General features: G+C 33.8%; 1 protein-coding gene across 1 annotated transcript in view; it reads left to right on the top strand.

Annotated features, from left to right (window-relative positions):
- The window catches only part of LOC136026030 (unconventional myosin-XVIIIa-like), a 381,572-nt gene that overhangs the window by 291,888 nt on the left and 63,960 nt on the right, over positions 1 to 25,724 (top strand). The window contains exons 23-25 of the mRNA XM_065702187.1: positions 3,598 to 3,849; positions 7,858 to 8,012; positions 9,406 to 9,529. Coding sequence (XP_065558259.1) covers positions 3,598 to 3,849; positions 7,858 to 8,012; positions 9,406 to 9,529 — 531 coding nt within the window. The remainder of the gene's footprint in view (positions 1 to 3,597; positions 3,850 to 7,857; positions 8,013 to 9,405; positions 9,530 to 25,724) is intronic.

Genomic DNA, 25,724 nt, shown 5'->3' with positions numbered 1-25,724 from the left:
ATCAGAGAAATCTTATCTGGTGAAAAAAAAAAAACTATGACATTTTTTTTATAAACTGAATGAAAGATGATACTTTTACCGATTATGGTTGCAGCATTAGTTGTCACCTAGTAAAGAGTGAACCACGGTAAATCGTGACCTAAAGTTAAAAACCTGATTTTTACAAAAAAGAAAACTGATTCGGGGAAAAAAATCTCTCGTTAAAGAATATTCAGGAATGATAATTATTATAGTAGTTTAACTTAATAGTAAAGTTAGTTGCTGAAAGAAGTTTTCGAGGACTGAAAGTGCTTGAGTTCCCTCAAAATCATGGCTGATCCAGACGGCAAATGTTTCATCGGAATAACCATTGCCTAAAACTCTAAACTGAAGACTTATAGTCCTCGACCTTGAACAACAGGGAAAATCACTTCTGCATGAATCGCACTGACGTGTCTCCTTCTTTCGGTCTTTTTTCCAGGAGTGATCTTGTCAAACAAGTTCTCGTAGAATATTGGGAGACGGCACAATTGAACGGAAATGACAAAAATCTAGTTCCGTTCTCATGAACAAAAGATATTGCGCCACGGATATGAAAAAAAAATGAAAACTAAAAAACCGTGCTTCTAAAGAAAAAACTGCGTAGTGAAAATAGTTCATTTGTTTTTTTTTTTGTTTTTTTTTTCAAAAACAACCGATTTTCTATCTGCAGCATCTGAAAGGTACTGGTGATGATACACTCAGAATCCATATCTTAGTGACAAAATTTAGCGTTTTTTTCGTGGGAAAATTAAAGGAGGTAAAACACTACCCTCTCAGGATTCCCCCCCCATGTATTGTGGAAAATACATCCTTTAGTATTTTCATATTGAAAAATTGCTGTTTTGGTATATTTTAATAGAACAAAATAGATAATTTTCCCCCACTCCTTGGACATTCAAAAATATATGTTTCTCCCCCCCAGATATAAAAATTGTAATTGTAACATCACTGAATGCCCTTTCAGCAGTTATTCGGGTTGTGGTAGATGAAGCCAAGACGTATGCCGAGATCACAGCGTTACCTGCAAAAAGCTCATTTTCATAAGATTCTTGAAAACTAGGGAGAGAGCCCTCATATTCGTATTACTGAGGTTTTACTTAAAACTATAAACTAAAAAAGTATAATAATGACACAAACTTACACTCATTCTCATAGGATCATTATTCTAATTTTATTATCAGCATTATTCATTTATACTGTGTCATGTAAGTTCTCTTCCATGGAAAATCTCTTCAGAACTAAGCATGCAGGATACAATCGAGACAGTTGGGTTCTCCAAAATTAGCTCTCCCCAAATTTTTTCAGAAGATCATTTTCTTGATCTAAACTTTTAAAGAACGTATAACATTCTGGGCTATAATGATTAAATAGAACACTAAAAATAACAAGCCAATTAAACGTAACGAAGTACAAACAAAACTTCACCGTAAAAATGTTTTTCAGTTTGATTACCAAGAAAAAGTACACAATAAATTGAATGTCGTATTTTAACAAAAACGCAGGTTGACATTTTTAGTTTCATCTCCTAAATTAGACAGAGATCTTCCCATGTCTTGTTGTCCAAATTTAAGAAACAACCAATAGAAAATTATTTTTAACATAACGAAGTTTTCATACGGCTTAAAATGCATAGTGCTTAAAATGAACAAAATTCTTTATATACAGCTCATGTCTACAAAGATAGCTCAAATAGACTAAATCGTGGTATTTAGTTGTTGTTTTTTTTTTTTATTCTAAACTCTAGGGCTTTACTGAAAACCGAGCTTATATTCGTTTCTTATAGCATTGTAATTGTATACTAAAAGATATCGATTTTATGTTTTGGGAAAGATTATTAAAAATCTTAAAATTTGCATTTTATTATTTGCTGTTTATTTATGGACTTACTCCTCCTGGGAGAACATCATTTATTTTTCGATTCTATAAAGATAGGGAATTCTTATGAATCAGTTTATTTGAGCTAGTTTTGTAGATATGTGTTGCATAATCTGTGAAGCTGTGATTATTTAAACCTCAACTTTCCTCTTTACTCTCCAGACAAAAACTAAAAAAAAGAAAAATTAATAAAAACAATGAATATTTTGCAATTCCAAGTTTTGAAAACGACTAAAAAACGACAAATATTTGTGTTCCCAGCTGTCTGAACACCTCAGTTAACTGAGGCTTATAATACCTAAGAATCTTTTAAGCTGCTTATTGGCAAGAGCTCTGCGTTCAATCAACATCAAGTCTATCCTGTCATAATTACTGAAAGTATAGGTCTTGGATGAACTCTCAGTAAAACCATAAATTAACTTACCATAGGAAATTCAAGAAAACTATTCATAATTCTCCCCGTGGATCCCTAGAATCCCCGGGATCCCCATGAATCCCCTTTTCCCGGGGCCCTGAACTCCCCAAAAACAATCGAAATATCCTTGTTGCCTAATCCATGGGGATCTCTATGAAACAAAAATTGCTGGCTTTGCGTTGAATTTTTGGACTTATTTCACAGAATAGTAATTTTTCATACAAAAAAGTTAACTCTAGTCTTTTTTTTAGTACAGAATATGAATGATAAAGAAAAAAAAGTGTTTTGTTGCCTTACGACACAACCTGCACACAAATTTCTCTGATTCAAGCAAAAATACGAGATACGTCTTTTGGTGATTCATATTTATCAAAGAAAACCCACTTGTTATGTTGGTTTTATTGTTTTTAGTTTTTAGACTTTACATAGCTTGGAGAATTGTACATAGCGAAATCCTTTTAGTTCATTTATCCTGAATTACCCTGTTTCAGCTCAATCTAAGTACCAAAATAATAGCACATGCTTTAGTGTTCATTGTGAAAACTTTCGTACGTTTCACCAAAATTCCTGAATTGCTCCTAAGATTTTCACCTCATACAAACTGTCCTTTTTTGTTTTGTGTCTCCTTACTTTTACTACTTGCGGTTTATCTTGGTCTAGGCTAGTGCTGACATTGCATCTCTATACCACTAATTGTTGCACGCTAATTCTTCGTATGACAAACGAAATGTCTTTTTATTGATTAGTGAAAATTAACCTTGACTTGATGCCCACTTAATTGCACTATCTGTCTTGGCTTTTTTCTACAATTGGCTATGACTTGACTTTTCCCACAACTATTCCACTTTCCATTCAAAAAGCCAAGAATACTCCGTGAATGTAAAGCTGGCGATTGAACTCCATATAAAATTTAAACTTAAGGCTAAGAGATAATTCAATACCTTAGTATAATTTTGTCGTATATAGCGGTTTTTATTCTTTGTTTTCTTTCTTTTTGTATCCTGCAGTGAGAGGGTAGATGCAAATGACACAGAGCTCTATAATGAGCTAAGGTGAATAATTACCCTCGTTACGCCTATAAATTTCTGCTTTGTATTCCTAGTAAAATATTTATTAACATTCTTTAGACACTGTTTATTATTTTATTTTTCTTTCATATTTATATAAAGTGGACCGTATATTAAATTGGTGAATATGCTCTGCTATTATATGTTAATATCTTTCTTTATTTCTTTTTATTTATTCTTTTATTATATGTTCTTACTAATTGTATCAACATTTCCTAGGAAAAGTTGAACTCGATAACCAGTGATCACGACCGTCTTGAACTTGAAGTTTTATGCTCAAGGTCAACTAGCCAGTATCTAGCAGCTAGTGTAACCTCCGAAGATTTCGATCCTGAGGCAGATGCTGCCATCTATAAGCAAAAATACGAAAGATGCTGTCGTGATTTAGAATTTATGAAAGAGAAACTTCGAGCTCAACACGAAGATGACCTTGATCAAATGGTTTCTATTAAGAAGCAACTGGAAAAGAAGGTAATAGTCAGGAAATGGAGCTTATGTCTAACTTCAAAATAGAGACGCTTTCATTATCAGCACGTTTGAAACACTGCTCAAAGATTTCATTTCTAGTGTTTGACGTTTCTTTGCATTTGTTGGTGTAATGATAACGTAAAATTAGTGCAATTAGTCTAAATAGGCGAAATCTGTATAGCAATAAGAAATGTCTGGGTTCAGTTTGGGAAAAAAACACGATTACAAAGCTTAAAAAGATACCAAAAACGTCAAATGCTAGATGGCGTTGGTATTTTTTTTTACACTAGCTCCCATTTGCACTGTTTTAAGTTACCCATACTTTTGGGGAACGCCTTCTTCATAGGCTTCTTCCTATTCATCCTAAGAAATTCGTTTCTTTTAAATGAATTTACAGTATCATTGCCTTGTAACTGAGAAACTTCACATTGACTAAAAGCAAATAACTAACTCTACAATGACTAAGAAAATAGAATAGGAGTTTTGTAATGGAATATCTAAATGCCCTATGGCTCTGTCAAAATATATCCTGAATTGACTCTTAATTTTATCTTGTAACCAATCACCAAATTGGACTTTTTGCCTGTATTTAGACATTTGTAATTCCTTTGATTAGTAGTCTCTCTCTGCAATGTTTTCCGTATCCAATTGAGTGTATTTGTCGTCTCTTGGTAAAATTCTTTGATTATTTGCTGTTTTCCTAAAAGAATTTTTTAGTCTCTTCCAAAGAAAGAAGTGAAATCAGATGAAACACTAATTTTCAGCTACAACCATTTGATACTGTTCGCAAAAGCACACCTTGTATTGAAGCCAGAGGAAATTTTATGTAATTTTAATACTTATCATTTACTTTTAGATTGACTCCATTTACCTCCTGGATGTAAATATCGGTGATGCCTATCCTTTCATTGATATTGATTACTCAAGTTGATAAAATACCCTCAGTTTTATACAAGACAACTCAAATTGTGGGAAAATGTTAGCGTTAAATCTTAGGAATTTGAAATATGCTATAATATGCTATATGCTATATATGCTAAATATGCTTTATCTTTGTTTAAATTCAACGATTAAAGCTGCTTTTCTGAAACAATTAGGTGAACTGAGATTTTAAAAATTAAGTACTCGTATGGTAAGAAAAAAGATACCCCTAGCGAATTTTTGTTGGCTCTTATTTGTTAATTTAGTTTTTATGTAACATAATTTTTGTTATTAATATGCTTAAGATAGTTTCCATCAATTTAAGAATACTGATACCATAATATACGCAATTTAGGAATTAGGGTTCATATGAGTTATTTTAGTGTGATTGATTTTTCTTGACGTGCTAATGTTATTCTTTAAGTTTAACTTCATTTTATTATTGAATTTAAATATTTATGGTCAAGATCAAGTCACTAGACTCATGCTGTTCCAGAAAACTTGTATAATGTCGTTGAAGAAGGAAATCCTCGGTTTCTCCCTGTTCCTCTCCCTCTCCCCCTTTCTCCTTTGCTCTCACTCTTATTCTTTTCTCTTCTCTCACTCTCTCCCTCCTTCCTTCTCTCTCCATCCTTCTGTCTCCTTCCTTCTATCTCCCTCCTTCTTTCTCTCTCTCTCGCCTCCTCTCTCTCCAAAACAGCAGATTGCACTGACTTTGAACTAAGCACCAAAGATTCTGTAAAGCTCTTGGGTGTTTGGTCATGCAGTGAGCCGGGGGTGGTTTTAGGGAGGGACAGGGAGGCGCTTGCCACGGGGGCAGAAATTTAGGGGGCGCAAAATTTAAGAAAAATGATCTAATGTTGGTAATTATTTTGTAATCTTAGAAATTTTATTTTTATTGAAATAAAGTAGAGGATTTACCTTTCCATTGTCATTTTATGCATATTTTACGAGAAGAGTAATTTCTTATGCACCTTACTACTACTTCCATATAAATATGTTTTTCTCAACTACGCTTTTCCCATTTGGTATTTTTGTCTCACCAACGATTAATCAATAAATTCGAGAATATGGCTCTAAAAATGATCTTTAGCTCTCCCTTTACTTCTTATGAAAATGTTCTATGTCAACTTTATCTGACTCCTTTTGAAATAACACGACATAAAATTATTACGGAATTTGAACTGAAACACCCGCAGTCCATATTTTATTCGAAGTCTCAATGAGCCTTCAGGTAAATTGCTGGCTTTCCGTTGAATTTTTCTGATCTCTCTTCATTCAAAGGAATATTTTTGGACAAGGCTTATAATGCAGGAACAGCTGGGTGATAGCTAACCTCTTACTGCAAAAATAAATTGTAATATAAAATATGGCATTCATATGCTTACCACCCGAAAAAGTGGAGAGGTTCGCACTAAGATCTAACTCTAAATCTTCCGCAATTTCTTATTTGTATACATTTTGATTGTTGTCTCGTTTTGTTTCGATAGGAAGGAGGAAGGGTGATGGCATTGCTGACTGCCAGTATTCGTGGGAGATATCCTCCCTAGCCAGGCAACTTAGAAACTAAACACTATACTAAACAAATTGAAAAAATATGTGTAGAGTTTGGCTTCTAAGGAATTTTAGTTCGGCAACACAAAGATGCTATAGTTACTTCGTGCAGTGTATAACTCGTTGCCTTTCCAGCTTGTTTTATTGCATGATGTTTTCCAAAAATCTTATTGTGTTGGTTGTGAAAAGGTGAAAAGGTATTTGCTACCATGCGTTTTCGCTGTTGCTTTTTTTTAGTGCCACCAGCCTGCACTTCGACCTCCACTCTGTTTGACACACTAATTCATGCTAATTCACACACTCCCAGCTTAACTAAATAACCGCCTTCCCACATTCCACACACTCAATCCAAGTATCGATCCCTCGACTGATGATTTCATTCAGTTTTGTTTTTATTATTCTTATTGCCAAGCTCATGTTAGTTTTAAGCTATTGTAGTGAAGAAAGAAAGAGAGAAAGAGAAGAGAAATTTATTTTCTTCACATGCAAAACCAAAACACATCTTTTACAAAATGCTGCCGCACCAAGTAAAACTTTACAGTTTTGTAGACGTATGACAATAACAAGTAAAAATGTATATTCCATCAAAAATCACAACATAACCCTAATAAAACACTTTCTAACCAATGATCTTTTTTTTTTTTTTTTTCTTAAATGAAAGCAGGTGTTCAGCCATCCTAATACTCACTGGAAACTTATTCCAAATAAGCATATTTATGCCTAGAAGTATATTCTATTTCTGAAATGGCATAGTAATTATGAACTAACACGAGTATAAAGACAAGATGCTAGCCCTTATACTCTGCCTAACCATGAGATACTACTCACTATGTATTACTGATTGTAAGTTTGATGAGGAATGGCCAGCTTTTGCTAGAGAGTTATTATGTCTAAATCTAACATAACACATTAAATATCTGCCGGAAACTGTTGGAGGTGTTAAAAGGGAAGGGCTCTAGTTCATCGTAAAGTGGAAATAAGATATATTCTTGAGAACTATGGCCGAAGGTTGAAACGTTAGTACTGCTCAGTTTTAAAAAATCGCTTATAGCATATCCTTTTCATAATAAATCTTAGTTCGTTTCACCTTTCCAAACTTTACAAGAGTCTAACTGTGCCCCATCTTCTTGCTATGTCCACCATTTGGTTTTTTTTTCCTGCTTCAAATAAAAAAAAAATATTAACCGAATCTATTTTAAATTCGCCAAGTATCTTCTGCATCTGCCTCCTTGGACCGGTAATTCTTCTCTGATACAAAAATTTAAATTGATTCTGCCAGCAAACATTATTGATGAAAGAGTGGAGGATTTCAAATCCTCCGCTAGAAAACTCAACCAGCAGTGGTCTTCCCTCTTCGTATACTATGTAGTTATGTTTGTGTTTGTTGATTGTAATCTCTCCTTTCGTTGATTGTTTATTTTCTCTTTTCATTTTTTATTTTTTGTCTTACTCTGTCACTAGGGCTACATACCCTCTTTCAATTTGTTGACGGGTCAGAAATACATTGAATTGAATTATTACAAATATTTTTTTTAGCTGAACGACGCTTATGAAGAAGTTGAAGAACAGCGCCAGGTGGCAGCACAGTGGAAGCGAAAAGCTCAACGCCTTGTGCAGGAAGGAAACGACACCAAATTATTGCTAGAAGAGCAAGTGAATCGTAATGCCATCCTGGAAAAGAAGCAGAGAAAGTAAGTTTTGGTTCGTCAACAGTGTTTTCGGCTTTAATGGTCAAAATGTGTACTATTTAACTTCTGAGTATAAATTCATTTAATTATGGATGCTCTTTAATAGAAAAGCTGTACTTCACTAAGAAATGAGTTTAGCTTTCTAACCAAATAAGTTGAATCTTTAACGGCTGCAGTGGCCAATCTCCTTGCTATGCTTTTTCATTTTTTTATCCTTTTATATTTTCTGCTAATAATTGACTTTTAAGCTGTTTAATATTTAACAATCAACTATAAACTCAGAAGTTTTGATTTTTAAACGTTACTAAATGAGAATGGGTTTTTAAGTCTTCTAAATGCAATTCAGTGCCTTTTTCTGACGCTCAAGCTCACTTCCTCAAAATGCTTATTCTACAATTTCTTGAATTATTCTATTTTAGGCTTAGTGAAGGATCTGAGGATTCAATCGACCATTTTCTTCAATAGAAAACCCATTTTCATTTAGTAACGTTTAAAAATCAAAATTGCTGAGGTTATCTGTGGAGGTCCTCCATCTTGATGATTTTGTCAAGGAAGTCTTAAGTTGACAGTAGAATAAAACCAATGACATTGGCCTTGAAGATTCAAGCCCATCAGTTATCCCTTTGGTTTGCACCTTCAATCTGGATGTTCAGTTCTCTCGGAAAATATCTGTTTAGGATGCAAGGTATACAGTTAAGCAGTTTATCCCCCGGGTAATACAGTGCTTCAATTGCCAAGGTTTTGACCACATGCCTTCAAATTGCCGCAGAGGCAGAAGATGCCTACTATGTATTTGGCGACACAGCCATAATGAATGTCCCCAATGCAAAACAGTAAAGCAAGATTAGGTACTCAAGTGCCCTAACTGCAGTGGTAACCATGCTGTTAATGCCAGGGAGTGTCCAGTATTCATGGAGAAGAAAGCAATGATAGCTAATTCTTTCACCAATAATGTCCCCATAAGAACTGCTGCTGAGGCCTCAAAGAAGGGACTTCTAACACAAACAAAACATGTTCCTATGGTCCATAAAGACTCTTCCCTCCTTTGACACCTAACCACCATCCAGCTGAGAACCTGAGCAAGAAGTATATGACTATGTTTGAAGGTGTTGCAAGGCAGATATCTGATCTGACGCAAAGTTGGTCTTGAAAACGCAGCACTTAGCCTGACCTACATTGTTTTATCTGTTCGTTGTTTATCTTGTTTAGCGTTGATGACGCACTCGGAGATTAAATGCGTGAAATCAGAACGTTTTTATGTGTTATATCGAGCTTTTAGTTTCTTAAAGGAGGAACTTAATCGTTAAAAGATTATATGCGATCATGTCGAAATTTTTATTTTCGTCTTAAAGAATATCTAAAAATCTTTATACTTTAATCAAGTCTTTTTTTGCAGGTTTGATAGTGATATGCAAAATTATCAAGAGGAAATCAGACAAGAAAAATCTGTGAAAGAAAAAATGCAAAAAGAGCGTGACTTTGCAATTTTAGAAAAAGAACAGATTGAACATGATTTGCAAGTGAGTTCACCCTATTATTTTATCAAAGTTATGATTTTAATTCTTCAGCTTCTTCGGGTGTATCGAATCAGGTTTACTTGAAACCCACCCCCCCCCCCCCGAAAAAAAATAGAGCCAAAGTAAAAAAAAGAAATGATAAATAGGCCTAAATTTAAAATTTAACTATGCTCAATATACGTAAACCAACGATTTGAAGACGGAGGATAACATGCCCGACTCCTGTTTCATTGTAGTAAAAACTACTGCTGGGGTCCTGAAGACCCTGAAGAATTAAGGGACTTGGTTTCAAAATTTTTAAAGTTTTTTACTTATCGGTTTTGAATCAGGTATAAAGAAACATGGTTAACTAGACCTACGTTGCCTGAGCAACGTGAAGTGTTGCGGCAACCTTTGTCCGGCTTCGCCGAATAAAGTGTTGCGACAGCAACACTTTGGTTCTTTTTCTGTGCTATCGGTTAAATGTTGAAGTTGTCAGCTTATCGGAGCTTTTAAAACGTTATGTTCAAAGAAGAACGCGATCAGTAATCACATGATCAAAGGCTATTCCTCAGCGTTGAAAAAACAACAATAACAAAAGAATATCGAAAGAAGGGTCTAAATTGACTTTGCATCCAGTTGAACTTTATCCTTTTCAATTGTAGACATCGTGACGGATCAAGACTTGGAACAATCTATCTATATAAAAATAAGTTGTTTGTCGACTGACGTCATGTTTGTCGACTGACGTCATTATAAGGATTGAGCATTATGACGTCGTGTATGTATTTTGTATGTATATTACGTCAAAGGTAGAAGATATATATATATATATATATATATATATATATATATATATATATATATATATATATATATATATATATATATATATATATATATATATATATATATATATATATATATATATATATATATATATATATATATATATATATATATATATGTGTGTTATAATAGGTGTTGTATAGTTATATGTTGTATAGTTATGTTGTATATATATGTGTTATAATAGGTGTTGTATATATATATATATATATATATATATATATATATATATATATATATATATATATATATATATATATATATGTGTTATAATAGGTGTTAACACCAACACCTAGTTGGTGGGGGCGGTTCGCGCCCCCCCAAGCCCCCCCGCGCGCGTAAGTCGTTACGCGCCATATTAGTTACGCGCCATTGTAATTGTGTCCCTATGTCCCACCTGTGAATAGATATATATATATATATCTATATATATAAAAATAAGTTGTCTGTCTGTGGATGGATGGATGGATGTGTCAGGTGACGTCACCTGAAAAAACTGGATTAAGTGACGTCAAAACTGAAAAAACTAAAAAAAGGCAAAAACTACAAAAAAAACTAAAAACTAATAAAAAAAATAAAAAAGCTAAAAAACTAAAAAAACTATAAAGGTAAAAACCAATAAAAAACTAAAAAAAAAAAACTGAAAAAACTAAAAAAAGGCAAAAACTCCAAAAAAAAACTAAAAACTAATAAAAAAAGTAAAAAAGCTAAAAAACTAAAAAAACTAAAAAAAGTAAAAAAAGGTAAAAAACTAAAAAAAATAAAAAATAAAAAATAAAAAAAAACTAAAAAAAAGGAAAAAACTGAAAAATAAGCTAAAATAAAGGTAAAAACCAATAAAAAACTAAAAAAAAAGGAAAAAACTAATAAATGACGACACTCAAAGAGAAAGCGACCAGGACAAAAGGAATGTTCGATTAGCAATCAACAAAGCACCGGGACACAGGGAGTATAAATGACGACCAGGACATAAGTAAAAAAAAAAAAACTATCTATATATATAAAAATAAGTTGTCTGTGGATCTGTGGATCGTGGATCAGGTGACGTCACCTGAAAAAACTGGATCAGGTGACGTCAAAACTGAAAAAACTAAAAAAAGGCAAAAACTACAAAAAAAACTAAAAACTAATAAAAAAAATAAAAAAGCTAAAAAACTAAAAAAACTAAAAAAAGGCAAAAACTACAAAAAAAACTAAAAACTAATAAAAAAGCTAAAAAACTAAAAAAACTAAAAAAAGGCAAAAACTACAAAAAAACTAAAAACTAATAAAAAAAATAAAAAAGCTAAAAAACTAAAAAAACTAAAAAAACTAAAAAAAGGTAAAAAACTAAAAAAAACTAAAAACTAAAAAAAAACTAAAAAAGGTAAAAACTAAAAGAACTAAAAAAGAAAAAAATAAATGACGACACTCAAAGAGAAAGCGACCAGGACAAAAGGAATGTTCGATTAGCAATCAACAAAGCACCGGGACACAGGGAGTATAAATGACGACCAGGACACAAGTAAAAAAAAAAATTAACAAAACTAAAAAGAAGGTAAAAACTACAAAAAAACTAAAAAGAAAAAAAAACTAAAAACTAATAAAAAAACTAAAAAATCTAAAAATCTAAATAAACTAAAAAAGAAAAAAAAAGGAAAAAAATAAAGGAGAAAAACAAAACTAAAAAACGAATGTATATACAGACCGGTACACCGGGATACAAATGACGACCGGGACACAGGGAATATAAATAACGACCGGGACACAGGGACACAACTACAACGGGGACACCGGGGGAAACAGGGGGATATAAATGACGACCGGGACAAAAAAACTAAAAAGAAATAAAAACTAAAAACTAATAAAAAAAACTAAAAAATCTAAAAATCTAAATAAGCTAAAAAAGAAAAAAAAAGGAAAAAAATAAAGGAGAAAAACAAAACTAAAAAACGAATGTATATACAGACCGGGACACCGGGATACAAATGATGACCGGGACCCGGGACACAGGGAATATAAATGACGACCGGGACACAGGGACACAACTACAACGGGGACACCGGGGGAAACAGGGGGATGTAAATGACGACCGGGACACCGGGACAGGGAATGGTCGATTAGCAATCACCATCAACAAAGCTCAAGGGCAATCATTAGAATCATGAGGTATAGATCTGAATACAGATTGTTTTCCCATGGACCATTATATGTTGCATGTTCAAGAGTCGGTAAACCTGACAATCTATTTATATGCAAAGACAATGGGACAGCAAAGAATGTTGTATATTCGCAAGTTTTACGTAGTTAAAACCATATATATATATATATCTATATTCACAGGTGGGACATAGGGACACAACTACAATGGCGCGTAACTATTATGGCGCGTAACGACTTACGCGCGCGGGGGGGCTTGGGGGGGGCGCGAAGCGCCCCCACCAACTAGGTGTTGGGGTGGCGCGAAGCGCCACCCCAACAGCTAGTATATATATATATATATATATATATAAAAATAAGTTGTCTGTGTGTGGATCTGTGGATCAGGTGACGTCACCTGAAAAAACTGGATCAGGTGACGTCAAAACTGAAAAAACTAAAAAAAGGCAAAAACTACAAAAAAAACTAAAAACTAATAAAAAAAAATAAAAAAGCTAAAAAACTAAAAAAACTAAAAAAAGGCAAAAACTACAAAAAAAACTAAAAACTAATAAAAAAGCTAAAAAACTAAAAAAAGGCAAAAACTAGAAAAACAAACTAAAAACTAATAAAAAAAATAAAAAAGCTAAAAAACTAAAAAAACTAAAAAAAGGTAAAAAACTAAAAAAACTAAAAACTAAAAAAAAACTAAAAAAAAGGAAAAAACTGAAAAATAAGCTAAAATAAAGGTAAAAACCAATAAAAAACTAAAAAAAAAACTGAAAAAACTAAAAAAAGACAAAAACTACAAAAAAAACTAAAAACTAATAAAAAAAGTAAAAAAGCTAAAAAACTAAAAAAACTAAAAAAAGGTAAAAAACTAAAAAAAATAAAAAATAAAAAAAAAATAAAAAAAGGGAAAAAACTGAAAAATAAGCTAAAATAAAGGTAAAAACCAATAAAAAACTAAAAAGAAAAAAAGGAAAAAACTAAAAAAAATTTTCATCTAAAAAACTAAAAAAAACTAAAAAAGGTAAAAACTAAAAGAACTAAAAAAGAAAAAAATAAATGACGACACTCAAAGAGAAAGCGACCAGGACAAAAGGAATGTTCGATTAGCAATCAACAAAGTACCGGGACACAGGGAGTATAAATGACGACCAGGACATAAGTAAAAAAAAAAACTAACAAAACTAAAAAGAAGGTAAAAACTACAAAAAAACTAAAAAGAAAAAAACTAAAAAAAGGCAAAAACTACAAAAAAAACTAAAAACTAATAAAAAAGCTAAAAAACTAAAAAAAACTAAAAAAGGCAAAAACTACAAAAAAAGCTAAAAACTAATAAAAAAATAAAAAAGCTAAAAAACTAAAAAAACTAAAAAAAGGTAAAAAACTAAAAAAACTAAAAACTAAAAAAAACTAAAAAAAAAGGAAAAAACTGAAAAATAAGCTAAAATAAAGGTAAAAACCAATAAAAAACTAAAAAAAAAACTGAAAAAACCAAAAAAAGGCAAAAACTACAAAAAAAACTAAAAACTAATAAAAAAAAGTAAAAAAGCTAAAAAATTAAAAAAAATAAAAAAACTAAAAAAAGGTAAAAAACTAAAAAAAATAAAAAATAAAAAAAAAACTAAAAAAAAGGAAAAAACTGAAAAATAAGCTAAAATAAAGGTAAAAACCAATAAAAAACTAAAAAGAAAAAAAGGAAAAAACTAAAAAAAATTTTCATCTAAAAAACTAAAAAAAACTAAAAAAGGTAAAAACTAAAAGAACTAAAAAAGAAAAAAATAAATGACGACACTCAAAGAGAAAGCGACCAGGACAAAAGGAATGTTCGATTAGCAATCAACAAAGCACCGGGACACAGGGAGTATAAATGACGACCAGGACATAAGTAAAAAAAAAAAAAAACTAACAAAACTAAAAAGAAGGTAAAAACTACAAAAAAAACTAAAAAGAAAAAAAAAACTAAAAACTAATAAAAAAACTAAAAAATCTAAAAATCTAAATAAACTAAAAAAGAAAAAAAAAGAAAAAAAATAAAGGAGAAAAACAAAACTAAAAAACGAATGTATATACAGACCGGGACACCGGGATACAAATGACGACCGGGACACAGGGAACATAAATGACGACCGGGACACAGGGACACAACTACAACGGGGACACCGGGGGAAACAGGGGGATATAAATGACGACCGGGACACCGGGACAGGGAATGGTCGATTAGCAATCACCATCAACAAAGCTCAAGGGCATATATATATATATCTATCTATATTCACAGGTGGGACATAGGGACACAACTACAATGGCGCGTAACTATTATGGCGCGTAACGACTTACGCGCGCGGGGGGGCTTGGGGGGGCGCAAAGCGCCCCCACCAACTAGGTGTTGGGGTGGCGCGAAGCGCCACCCCAACAGCTAGTATATATATATATATGTTTTTAACTACGTAAAACTTGCGAATATACAACATTCTTTGCTGTCCCATTGCCTGTGCGTATAAATAGAATGTCAGGTTTAACGACTCTTGAACATGCAACATATAATGGTCCATGGGAAAACAATCCGTATTCAGATCTATACCTCATGATTCTAATGATTGCCCTTGAGCTTTGTTGATGGTGATTGCTAATCGACGATTCCCTGTGTCGCCATCGTCATTTATATATCCCCCTGAGCCCCCCGGTGTCCCTGTTGTAGTTGTGTCCCTGTGTCTCGGTCGTCATGTCCCGGTGTCCCGGTCGTCATTTGTGTCCCGGTCTGTATATACATTCGTTTTTGAATTGGTCTTTTTTTAGGTTTTAGTTTTTTACCTTTTTTAGTTTTTTTTCTTTTTTTTTAGTTTTGTTTTTCTCCTTTATTTTTCATTTTTTTCCTTTTTCATTTTATTTTCTTTTTTAGTTTTTTTTAGCTTTTTAGCTTTTTTAGTTTTTTATTAGTTTTTAGTTTTTTTTCTTGTTAGTTTTTTTGTAGTTTTTACCTTTTTTTTAGTTTTTAATTTTTTTTTTACTTATGTCCTGGTCGTCATTTATACTCCCTGTGTCCCGGTCGTCATTTGTGTCCCGGTGCTTTGTTGATGGTGATTGCTAATCGAACATTCCTTGTGTCCCGGTCGTCATTTATATTCCCTATGTGCCGGTGTCCCGGTCGTAATTTGTGTCCCGATGTCCCGGTCTGTAATTTCGTCAGTCGAAAACATGACGTCAGTCGACACAGAAACATGACGTCACCTGACAGATCCACAGACAGACAACTTATTTTTATATATATAGAAGATATATATATAAATATATATATATATATATTTTCTTTTTAGTTTTTTTGTAGTTTTTACCTTTTTTAGTTTTTTTCTTCTTTTGTATTAATGCTAAAGCCAAGGCTCAAACCTGGAGCCTCTCGGACCTAGAACCTGCATTTATATATCCCCCTATGCCCCCCGGCGTCCCCGTTGTAGTTGTGTCCCTGTGTCCCGGTCGTCATTTATATTCTTTTTAGTTTTTTTTGGTTTTTACTTTTATTTTAGTTTTTTTTTCTTTTTTCTTCCCTGTGTCCCGGTCGTCATTTGTGTCCCGGTGTCCCAGTCTGTAATCTCTCTTTGAGGGTCCCGGTCGTCATTTATATTCCCTGTGTCCCGGTGTCCCGGTCTGTATATACATTCGTTTTTGAATTGGTCTTTTTTTTAGTTTTATGTTTTTTACCTTTTTTTTAGTTTTTTTTAGTTATACCTCATGATTCTAATGATTGCCCTTGAGCTTTGATGGTGAGTTGATGGTGATTGCTAATCGAACATTCCCTGTGCCCCTGTCGTCATTTATATATCCCCCTGTGCCCCCCGGCGTCCCGGTCGTCATTTGTGTCCCTGTGTCCCGGTCTGTATATACATTCGTTTTTGAATTGGTATATGATGAAATAAATTTTGTGTTTTTTTCCTTTTTTCTTTTTAGTTTTTTTGGTTTTTACCTTTTTTTAGTTTTTTTAGTTTTTTTCTGTTTTCTTTTTAGTTTTTTTTTGTAGTTTTTACCTTTTTAGTTTTTTTTAGTTTTGTTTTTCTCCTTTATTTTTCAGTTTTTTTCCTTTTTTCTTTTTTTTTCTTTTTTAGTTTTTTTTTTAATTTTTTTTTTTAGTTTTTAATTTTTTCTTTTTAGTTTTTTTTTGTAGTTTTTACCTTGTTTTAGTTTTTTCTTTTTATTTTTTTTTGTAGTTTCTCAGACCTAGAACCTGGAACATAACGCGTTACCAACTCAGCTACTCGGGTTTGAATACATTCGTTTTTGAATTGGTTGATGAAATAAATTTTTTGTTTTTAGTTTTTCTTTCTTTTTCTTAGTTTTTTTGTAGTTTTTACCTTTTTTAGTTTTTTTCCTTCTTTTGTATTCAGGGTTGAACCTCTCAGATCTACAACCTGAAATATAACGCTCTACCAATATTAGTTACGCGCCATTGTAGTTGTGTCCCTGTGTCTTTTAGTTTTATTATTGGTTTTTACCTTTTTTTTTAGCTTTTTTAGTTTTTTTTTCTTTTTAGTTTTTTTCTTTTTCAGTTTTTAGTTTTTTTAGTTTTTTTTTATTAGTTTTTAGTTTTTCTTTCGTTTTAGTTTTTTTCGTTTTTACCTTTTTTTTAGTTTTTTTTAGGTTTTAGTTTTGTTTCGTTTTTGAATTGGTATATGATGAAATAATTCAGACGTTATATGCGGACAGACAGACAGACAGACATAACCCACAAACAACTTATTTTTATATATATATATATATATATATATATATATATATATATATATATATATATATATATATATATATATATATATATATAATATATATATATATATATATATATGAATTTAAGTTAATGAAGTTATACAAAAATTTTTTATTTTTACACCTTGCGATAACGTAATGGATCAGGCTCTGTCTCTCGAGTAGAGATAAACCGGTTCAAAACCAACGTTTCGCAAGGCGGAAGCTGAAATTCGAGAAGATGGAAGGTTACTTGAAATAAGTTGTAGGTTTGTCAATATTTTGTGTTTGTCCGCATATGTGTGTTTGTCCGCATATGACGTCTGAAAAATAAAGAAGAAAAAAAACTAAAAAAAAGAAAAATCCAAAAGAAAAAAAAACTAAAAAAAAAAAAAATAAAAAAGATAAAAAACTAAAAAAGCTACAAAACTAAAAAACAGAATAAACTAAAAAAGAAAAAAATTAAAGCATGTTTGTTTTTTTTGTATGTTTGAGGGTTTGCATATGACGTCTGAAAAATAAAGAAGAAAATGAAAACTAAAAAAGAAAAAAAAGGTAAAAAACTAAAAAAAAAATAAAAAGGAAAAAAAACTAGAAATACTAAAAAAGCTAAAAAACTAAAAAAAAAGAAAAAAAAGAAAAACTAAAAAACAGAAAAAACTAAAAAGAAAAAAGAAAAACTAAAAAAAAGAAAAAAAACTAAAAAAGAAAAAAATAAACAAAGAAGAAAAAACTAAAAAAGAAAATAAATTACTAAAAAGAAGAAACTAAAAAAAAAAGAAAAACTAAAAAGAAAAAAACTAAGAAAAGAAAAAACTAAAAAAGAAACTATATTTATCTATCTTCTATATATATAAAAATAAGTTGTATGTATGCATGTTTGTGTGTTTGTGGGTTTGCATATGACGTCATTGTAAATATATAAGGCTTTGTATATGACGTCATTATAAGATGACGCTACAGACCGGGACACCGGGACACAAATAACGACCGGGACACAGGGAATATAAATGACGACCGGGACACTCAAAGAGAGATTACAGACCGGGACACAGGGAATATATATGACGACCGGGACACTCAAAGAGAAATTACGGACTGGGACACCGGGACACAAATGACGACCAGGACACAGGGAATATAAATGACGACCGGGACACAGGGACACAACTACAACGGGGACGCCGGGGGGCACAGGGGGGATATATAAATGACGACGGGGACACAGGGAATGTTTGATAAGCAATCACTATCAACAAAGCTCAAGGGCAATCATTAGAAAAATGCGATATAGATCTGAATACGGATTGTTTTTCCCATGGACAATTATATGTTGCATGTTCAAGAGTCGGTAAACCTGACAATCTATTTATATGCACAGACATTGGGACAGCAAAGAATGTTGTATATTCGCAAGTTTTACATAGTTAAAAACATATATCTATATTCACAGGTGGGACACAGGGACACAACTACAATGGCACGTAACTAATATGGCGTGTAACGACTTGCGCGTGCGGGGGGGCTTGGGGGGTATGCGAAGCGCCCCCACCAACTAGGTGGCGCTTCGCGCCACACCAACAGCTAGTATCTTATATAATCTAGTTGGTATTATAAAGCTATCCGTAACTCTTAAGGATCAAAATACCATAGATGACACTCTATTAATTATTACGAAACTGCCTCGTTGTTTTACGTTATCGTTTGTACCCTTTGCGTAAACACTTAATTCTAAGTTACAGTGAGTATGGGTAGGTTACACCAACTAGCAAAAGTTACAAACCCCTCTTCACTAAAGATGATTGTAACCTAACAGATGATTATTACTTGCAAGTCCCCTACATGTCTTATCACTGGAACCAACTCGGTCTTACCATCAAATACACTGGAACCACATAATAGGTACACCAAATAGCAAAATTTGCAAACCCCTCACTGCCGAAGATGATTATGAGCTAACAGCCGACGTTTCCTTACAAGTCCCCTAAATGGCTCACAATTGGTATCGGCTTATTTTTGGTTTCTGTGTGTACCCTACTACTGAAGTTATCAACCCCTTGAAACTTTCAAACTAGTATATCTCACGAAGGAACTTATGTACCAAAAATTGGATGACATATGCTTTGATCAGCTTATCAAGAGCTATCGATTGCCGTCGAAAAAAAAAATTCTATCTGTCTTAGTTCAAAAGTTGATTTTTTTTTTTTTTTGCCGTAGGCCAACTTTCTAACGTCACCACTTAGAAAGGAGCAAAGTTAGCAATGACAGAACTTTTAAAGTCTAAGAGGTATATCTGGTAATATTTCTCTACCTGAATCCCAAGTCCGAAAAAAAAAATGGTGAACCCAGCCAAAATCACGGCAGCACTTTCGGACCCATGGGAAAATGCCGCTTTTTCGCTACTGTAAATTTTTCTATTTGTCACTCAAAGAAGATATATTGGCTGTGGGGCCGGGTAACTGCCGCGTATATTTGAAAGTTATAGATTTTAGTCCATCTTCAATTTGAAAGTGGTGCCTGCCTGCTTGCCTGCTAGAACGGAGCTTTCCACTCGAAAGCAGAAACATGGTTTGATGAAACGAAAGCTTGGCTGCACAACTTCAGATACTCCTCTCGGACATAGGCTACATAACTGCACTTCACTTCGCACACCATTGGACTTGGGACTTGGACAAGCAAAAACCATCCTTTTTGGCCTAAGGCAAGAGTTCTGCGGAGCTTTCCAAAATGTAATGCCGTATTCATCAATCCGGCCTGAGGTCCGCACTTTCTGTAAAAACCGCACAGGTTAGACCCTTACCAGTTTCCAGGAATAAGCCGACATCGGCGGCATAGGAAAAAAACAACAACAAAAACGGGACAAAACCAAAGTGTTGCTCTAGCAACACAATACAAAAGATAACATAGAAATAAAAATGGTTTGCTTCTCTAATCTTTACATGTAAAACTCAGTGTTTTTTTGTTTTTTATTTTTTTAGCTAATATTTTAGTGTAAGTTTTCTGAGCCTGTGACTTCTATACTGTACAGCCTTGCCGTTTTTCTTTTGTTAAAATGAAAGCAGTAGGGCCATAGGGAATATGGACTTTACACCCATATTTGGGTACTAAATCTTCCCTATACTACATAGTTTACACCCTTATTTGGTCACTAAAGATTGCCGATACTAAATTAGAGCACTGACCTACATACATGACCCGCTGTCCAGACAGGTATCCGACGCTCTTGGGTGAATGAATTACTAATTCCTTTCAGGACATGATTAGCAAATATTCGATCTTCACTGAATGAAAGGAGAGACCTGTTATTGTAATACTTAATATTCAAGTCATGATAACTATATGAATGTTGTCATTTTTGAAAAAACTGTTTGGTGGTGGAAACATGCATAAAGTCAAAATTAATAAAATCGTACATATTTTAACCAATGATATGACAGCCCTTGGTCATCCATGACCCAACCTCCAAGGGCCCAATGCCCCTTCCAAAAACTCCCCCCTCTTTTTTTGGACTTATAATTTTTGATCTCAGGATTTTTAAACTTAGAATTTTTGAATAAGTGTTATGTCATGACAAACACAATGAAGTATTTTATGGAATCGATTCAAACCGTTAATTTTTATTTTAATTATGATATTCTACTTGTCGACATTTCAATAAAAACACTTTATGCATTACTTTGTTATGCTTACATTATTCCTAGGGTACGCTAGCAACTCGAACGTTTAGAATGTTTATTAAAAAGTCGGAGAAGTAAGAAAAGGAATTTCCGGAGACATAGACACTACTTGCGGGCTCTTAGGGCGTATATTAGAATCTATGTTTAGTTAACAGGGATTTTACCAAAGTTACAAACAGACAGTCAGACACACAAACACGCGAATACCAGGCATAGCTCAAAAACACAGGCATAGTGAGAGAGAAAGAGACAAAAAACCTACAAACACATAGATTCAGACATACAAACAGACAAAGACAGACACAGGGACAAGCAAACATTCGCTCAGACACACAAACACTGAGAGTGAGAGAGACATGCAGATACCTGCTCAGACATACTGGGATAGTGAGGTAGACAAGCAAACAGCCGTTCGGACATACACGCATAGTGAGAAAGAGATATATATATATCTCTTCTCTCTCTCTCTCTCTCTATATATATATATATATATATATATATATATATATATATATATATATATATATATATATATATATATATATATATATATATATATATACTAGCTGTTGGGGTGGCGCTTCGCGCCACCCTAACACCTACCTGGTGGGGCGCTTCGCGCCCCCCCCAAGCCCCCCCGCGCGCGTAAGTCATTACGCGCCATATTAGTTACGCGCCATTGTAGTTGTGTCCCTGTGTCCCATCTGTGAATATAGATAGATTTATATATGTGTTTCAAACTACGTAAAAATTGCGAATATACAACATTCTTGGCTTTTCCATTGTCTGTGCATATACAAAGCCGTATGTACTAATAACGACGTCATATGCAAACGCTCTTTTTACAAACAAACAAACATGCATACACACAACTCGTTTTTATATAGATAGATAGATAGACAGATACAATACAAATTAACTGCGTAAAACTTGCGAATATACAACATTCTTCCCTGTCCAATTGTCGCTGCATATAAATAGATTGTCAGGCTTACCGACCCTCGAACATGCAACGTACAATTGTCCATGGGAAAAACAATCAGTATTAAGATCTATACTTTTCTAATGATTGATTTTGAGCTTTGTTAATGGTGATTGCAAATGCTAATCGAATTGGGAATTGCAATCTTTTAAATTGAAAAGGCAGATCCGTTGGAATCATGGGAATGCGAGGAATAAGAACAGCCTCACCCTCAAAAGGCCCTGTCAAGATTGTGGCCTCTTTTAGGTTTTCCATTGTTTTTTTTTTTGCGGCAAGTCGCGTGCCATTGCAAAGCTTTGGTGGGTTGATATTTCTTAAAAGTATATTGGTACGCCTATTTTTAGTTGTAGCACGTGTGGTGGAAACCCTGAAAGATCCACGGAATTTAAAAATTCAGATGGATAATTAACCACTTCATTTGGTTCCAAAACTGTGTCGACTGACTTGTAAAGGACTGCCTGGTCTCGAATCTTGGTCAAAACAATATTGTTGATTTCGTGGACGTCTATATTTTTGGGTGCGAGAATCGCTCTTTCACTTAGCCATTTATTATTTTTGTAATTTTTTAGAATATTCGGAAATACTTTTTCAATCAATTCATTTTTGGACGTCACTAAATTACAGAAATCAGCAGGTAGTTGTATACGTCCTGAAATTGAGTCTACTGGGAGCTTTCCGTTTCCAATTGCCAGCAATTGATCTGAAAATGTTTGACCAGAGTCATCGTTTTGCAATCGGACACGCATATTTGTAGTTAATTTTAATGTTTTTACGTGTGCCCATAAATTAGAATTTTTCAGGCAAGCATTCATTTCGTCTGCAGGAGTTGATCTAGGTATTATAGGTAATGTTTGCCTGAAATCTCCCGCAAGCAATATTAATGTGCTGCCAAAGGGTTTCGACTTCCCTCGCAAATCTTTCAAGCATTGATCCAGAGCCTCGAGCAATTTTTTGTGTGCCATTGTGCACTCATCCCAAATAATATGTTTGCATTGCTGCAATACTTTACCCATCCCAGATGATTTGGAAATATTGCACGTGGGAGTTTCTGTAGAATGCAAATTCAGAGGCAATTTCAAAGCGGAATGAGCAGTTCTTCCACCAGGCAGCAATGTTACGGCTATTCCGGACGACGCAATTGCCAACGCTATATCATTTTTTGATCGAATTGATGCCAGAATCAGTTTTATCACAAACGTTTTACCAGTATCTCCTGGCGCATCCAAAAAGAAAATTTCTCCAACGTTGTTATCGACACAATGCATTATCGTATCATAAATGTCTTTTTGTTCCGACGTTAACTTGGAAATGTTATTTTGTACATACGACAATAGATCACTCGTACTGTAACTTTGTTCACGATCCAATTCTACACATGTCGAAACAGCAGCGATACGGTTAGGTGAATTTATTTAGGTGAAATTATTTATTTAGTATTTAATATTAATTATTTAGTTTTTTTTTACCCCCCCCCCCCCCAAGGATTTTTTTTCTTCAAAATCATTTGAGGAAATGATTTAGCAGATCATGGTGGTTAGAATTGCGGCCACAGTCAGGACTCTTATGTCTTAAGAGTGGCCGTTAATGGTAAATTCTTTGTTTAATTTATACGTTTTTGATGAAAATAAAAAATGTCTATGTCTATGTCTATGTCTATGAAGGCATTCCCAAATTCTGAAGAGGTTTGTTTGCCATACGTACGCACAAATCTTCTATAATAACTAAAGTGTAGTTATAAATTTCTGATGTAAAATCAAAAGTCATATCTGACGTCTCTAACTATTTTCGATGGAGTATATCTTCGGACATTTTTGACTTATATTTTTACCATAACTCTGTAGGAGCTGATGGAGAGCAAGTTGTTAAAATGACGCCAAACAATGCACGAATTTGACTTGGGGTTGACGTTTCGCACGCGTCATTTATGCAGTTATCCCAGTGTTGGTCATTCTCCAATAAATTCAGAGCTTGGCTTGCACTACGGTAAGTGTCATGTATAGTACCGTTTACAGTTCTCAAGTACTCAAAGGATGTCGGACCGGGTACATTCACCAAAAGCAGGCGTAGAAAGAAGCATTCATGTTGATTGGGGTGGACGATGTAGAGTCTTCCTATCGTGGTATCTTTGAAGATGGTAGGTTGGCCGTTGAATGACTTACCCTGTTTTCGACGTTCAAATACTTTATTTTTAGTATTCCACGTGTAATACGAAGGCACTTCAGTATACAGCAGTTTTTTTGCAAAAGAATCATTTTTGCAAAGCGAAAAGAAAGCGGTTAACTTTGTATCCGATGGATTCAGGGCTCTTTGTTGCACGTTGGTTTCCGAGAAATAAACACGTTGACCATTCTGTAAATGTACCGCTAAGTGAACAACAGCTGGACTACGTTCATGTATCGGAAATGAAAGAATTCGCCAAACAGTTTCATTACTGCTTATGTATCTTCCAGCCTGATATTGTACGATTTCGTCGATATCTTTGATTTCGGGCTGCAGGCCAAAAACTGCCATGTCACTGCCTTTGTTGACGTATTTACATATGTATTTGATTGCCTTTACGGAGTTACAGTATTCAACGTTTATGTGTGCATTAAATGTTTTTGATAATAATGGGGAATATGGAACAACCCACTGGTTATCTACTTCGATGGTGGTACCGTTACGCTTCTTTATTATTGCTGTTTTACCGCCATCTTTAGTAGATCTTCTTCTATATTGTGGGTAACCATCATTGCCAGTAATTGTGTTGGATACTAAAAGTCGAAGATATTGCTTTGTGCATCTTCCTTTGGCCATGCATGGTGAATTTTCGTTCAGTGCACCGCAAGGTCCATGTATCATATTTTTTACAATAATATCATGTAACCCCTTATCGACATTTTCATCAGGTATTTCAGCGGAAATCACATCATCAATTTCGTTCGAAGTAATTTTTTTATGTAGCCAGATTAGTATATGTGCGTGTGACAAACCTCGTTTTTGCCATTAGCCATCAAATCGATGGCTGTTTTGGACAGACGCACTAAATTATTATTTTCGCGGAAAAGATGTTGCAATTGGGAAACGATTGTCCTATCAACGTTGGGAGAAATTTCGCAACGTGCATTCAATTCAGAATTTCTATCACTGATGAACTACAATTGTAAAAATTTATGATTCTCGCCTGAGAATGGTAGAAGGGACCCTGCTCTATGATAAATTTGCCCTTTTACTTTGAAAGTAGACATAAATCGATCTGGATTTTAATGACGTCACCGTCATAACAAAAATGACGACAACTAACTTCATGACGTCAGTCAACACACAAACATGCTGTCACCTGACAGACACCTCCACAGTATATATATATATATATATATATATATATATATATATATATATATATATATATATATATATATATATATATATTTTTAACTACGTAAAACTTGCGAATATACAACATTCTTTGCTGTCCCATCGTCTGTGCATATAAATAGATTGTCAGGTTTACCGACTCTTGAACATGCAACGCATAATGGTCCATGGGAAAACAATCCGTATTCAGATCTATACCTCATGATTCTATTGATTGCCCTTGAGCTTTGTTGATGGTGATTGCTAATCGACCATTTCCTTTGTTGCCGTCGTCATTTATATATCCCCCTGTGCCCCCCGGCGTCCCCGTTGTAGTTGTGTCCCTGTGTCCGGGTCGTCATTTATATTCCCTGTGTCCCCGTCGTCATTTGTGTCCCGGTGTCCCAGTCTGTGATTTCTATTTGAGTGTCCCGGGCGTCATTTATATTCGTCAGGATATTGTAGGGCATCGTAGCATCGATGAGTTTAAGTAATTCTTGTCAACTGATTGTTT

This window comes from Artemia franciscana, chromosome 4 (genome assembly GCF_032884065.1).
Source record: "Artemia franciscana chromosome 4, ASM3288406v1, whole genome shotgun sequence".
In the NCBI taxonomy this organism is placed as follows: domain Eukaryota; kingdom Metazoa; phylum Arthropoda; class Branchiopoda; order Anostraca; family Artemiidae; genus Artemia; species Artemia franciscana.
The sequence above is the reverse complement of the archived record's forward strand: the minus strand, read 5'-3'. Positions and strand labels throughout refer to the sequence as shown.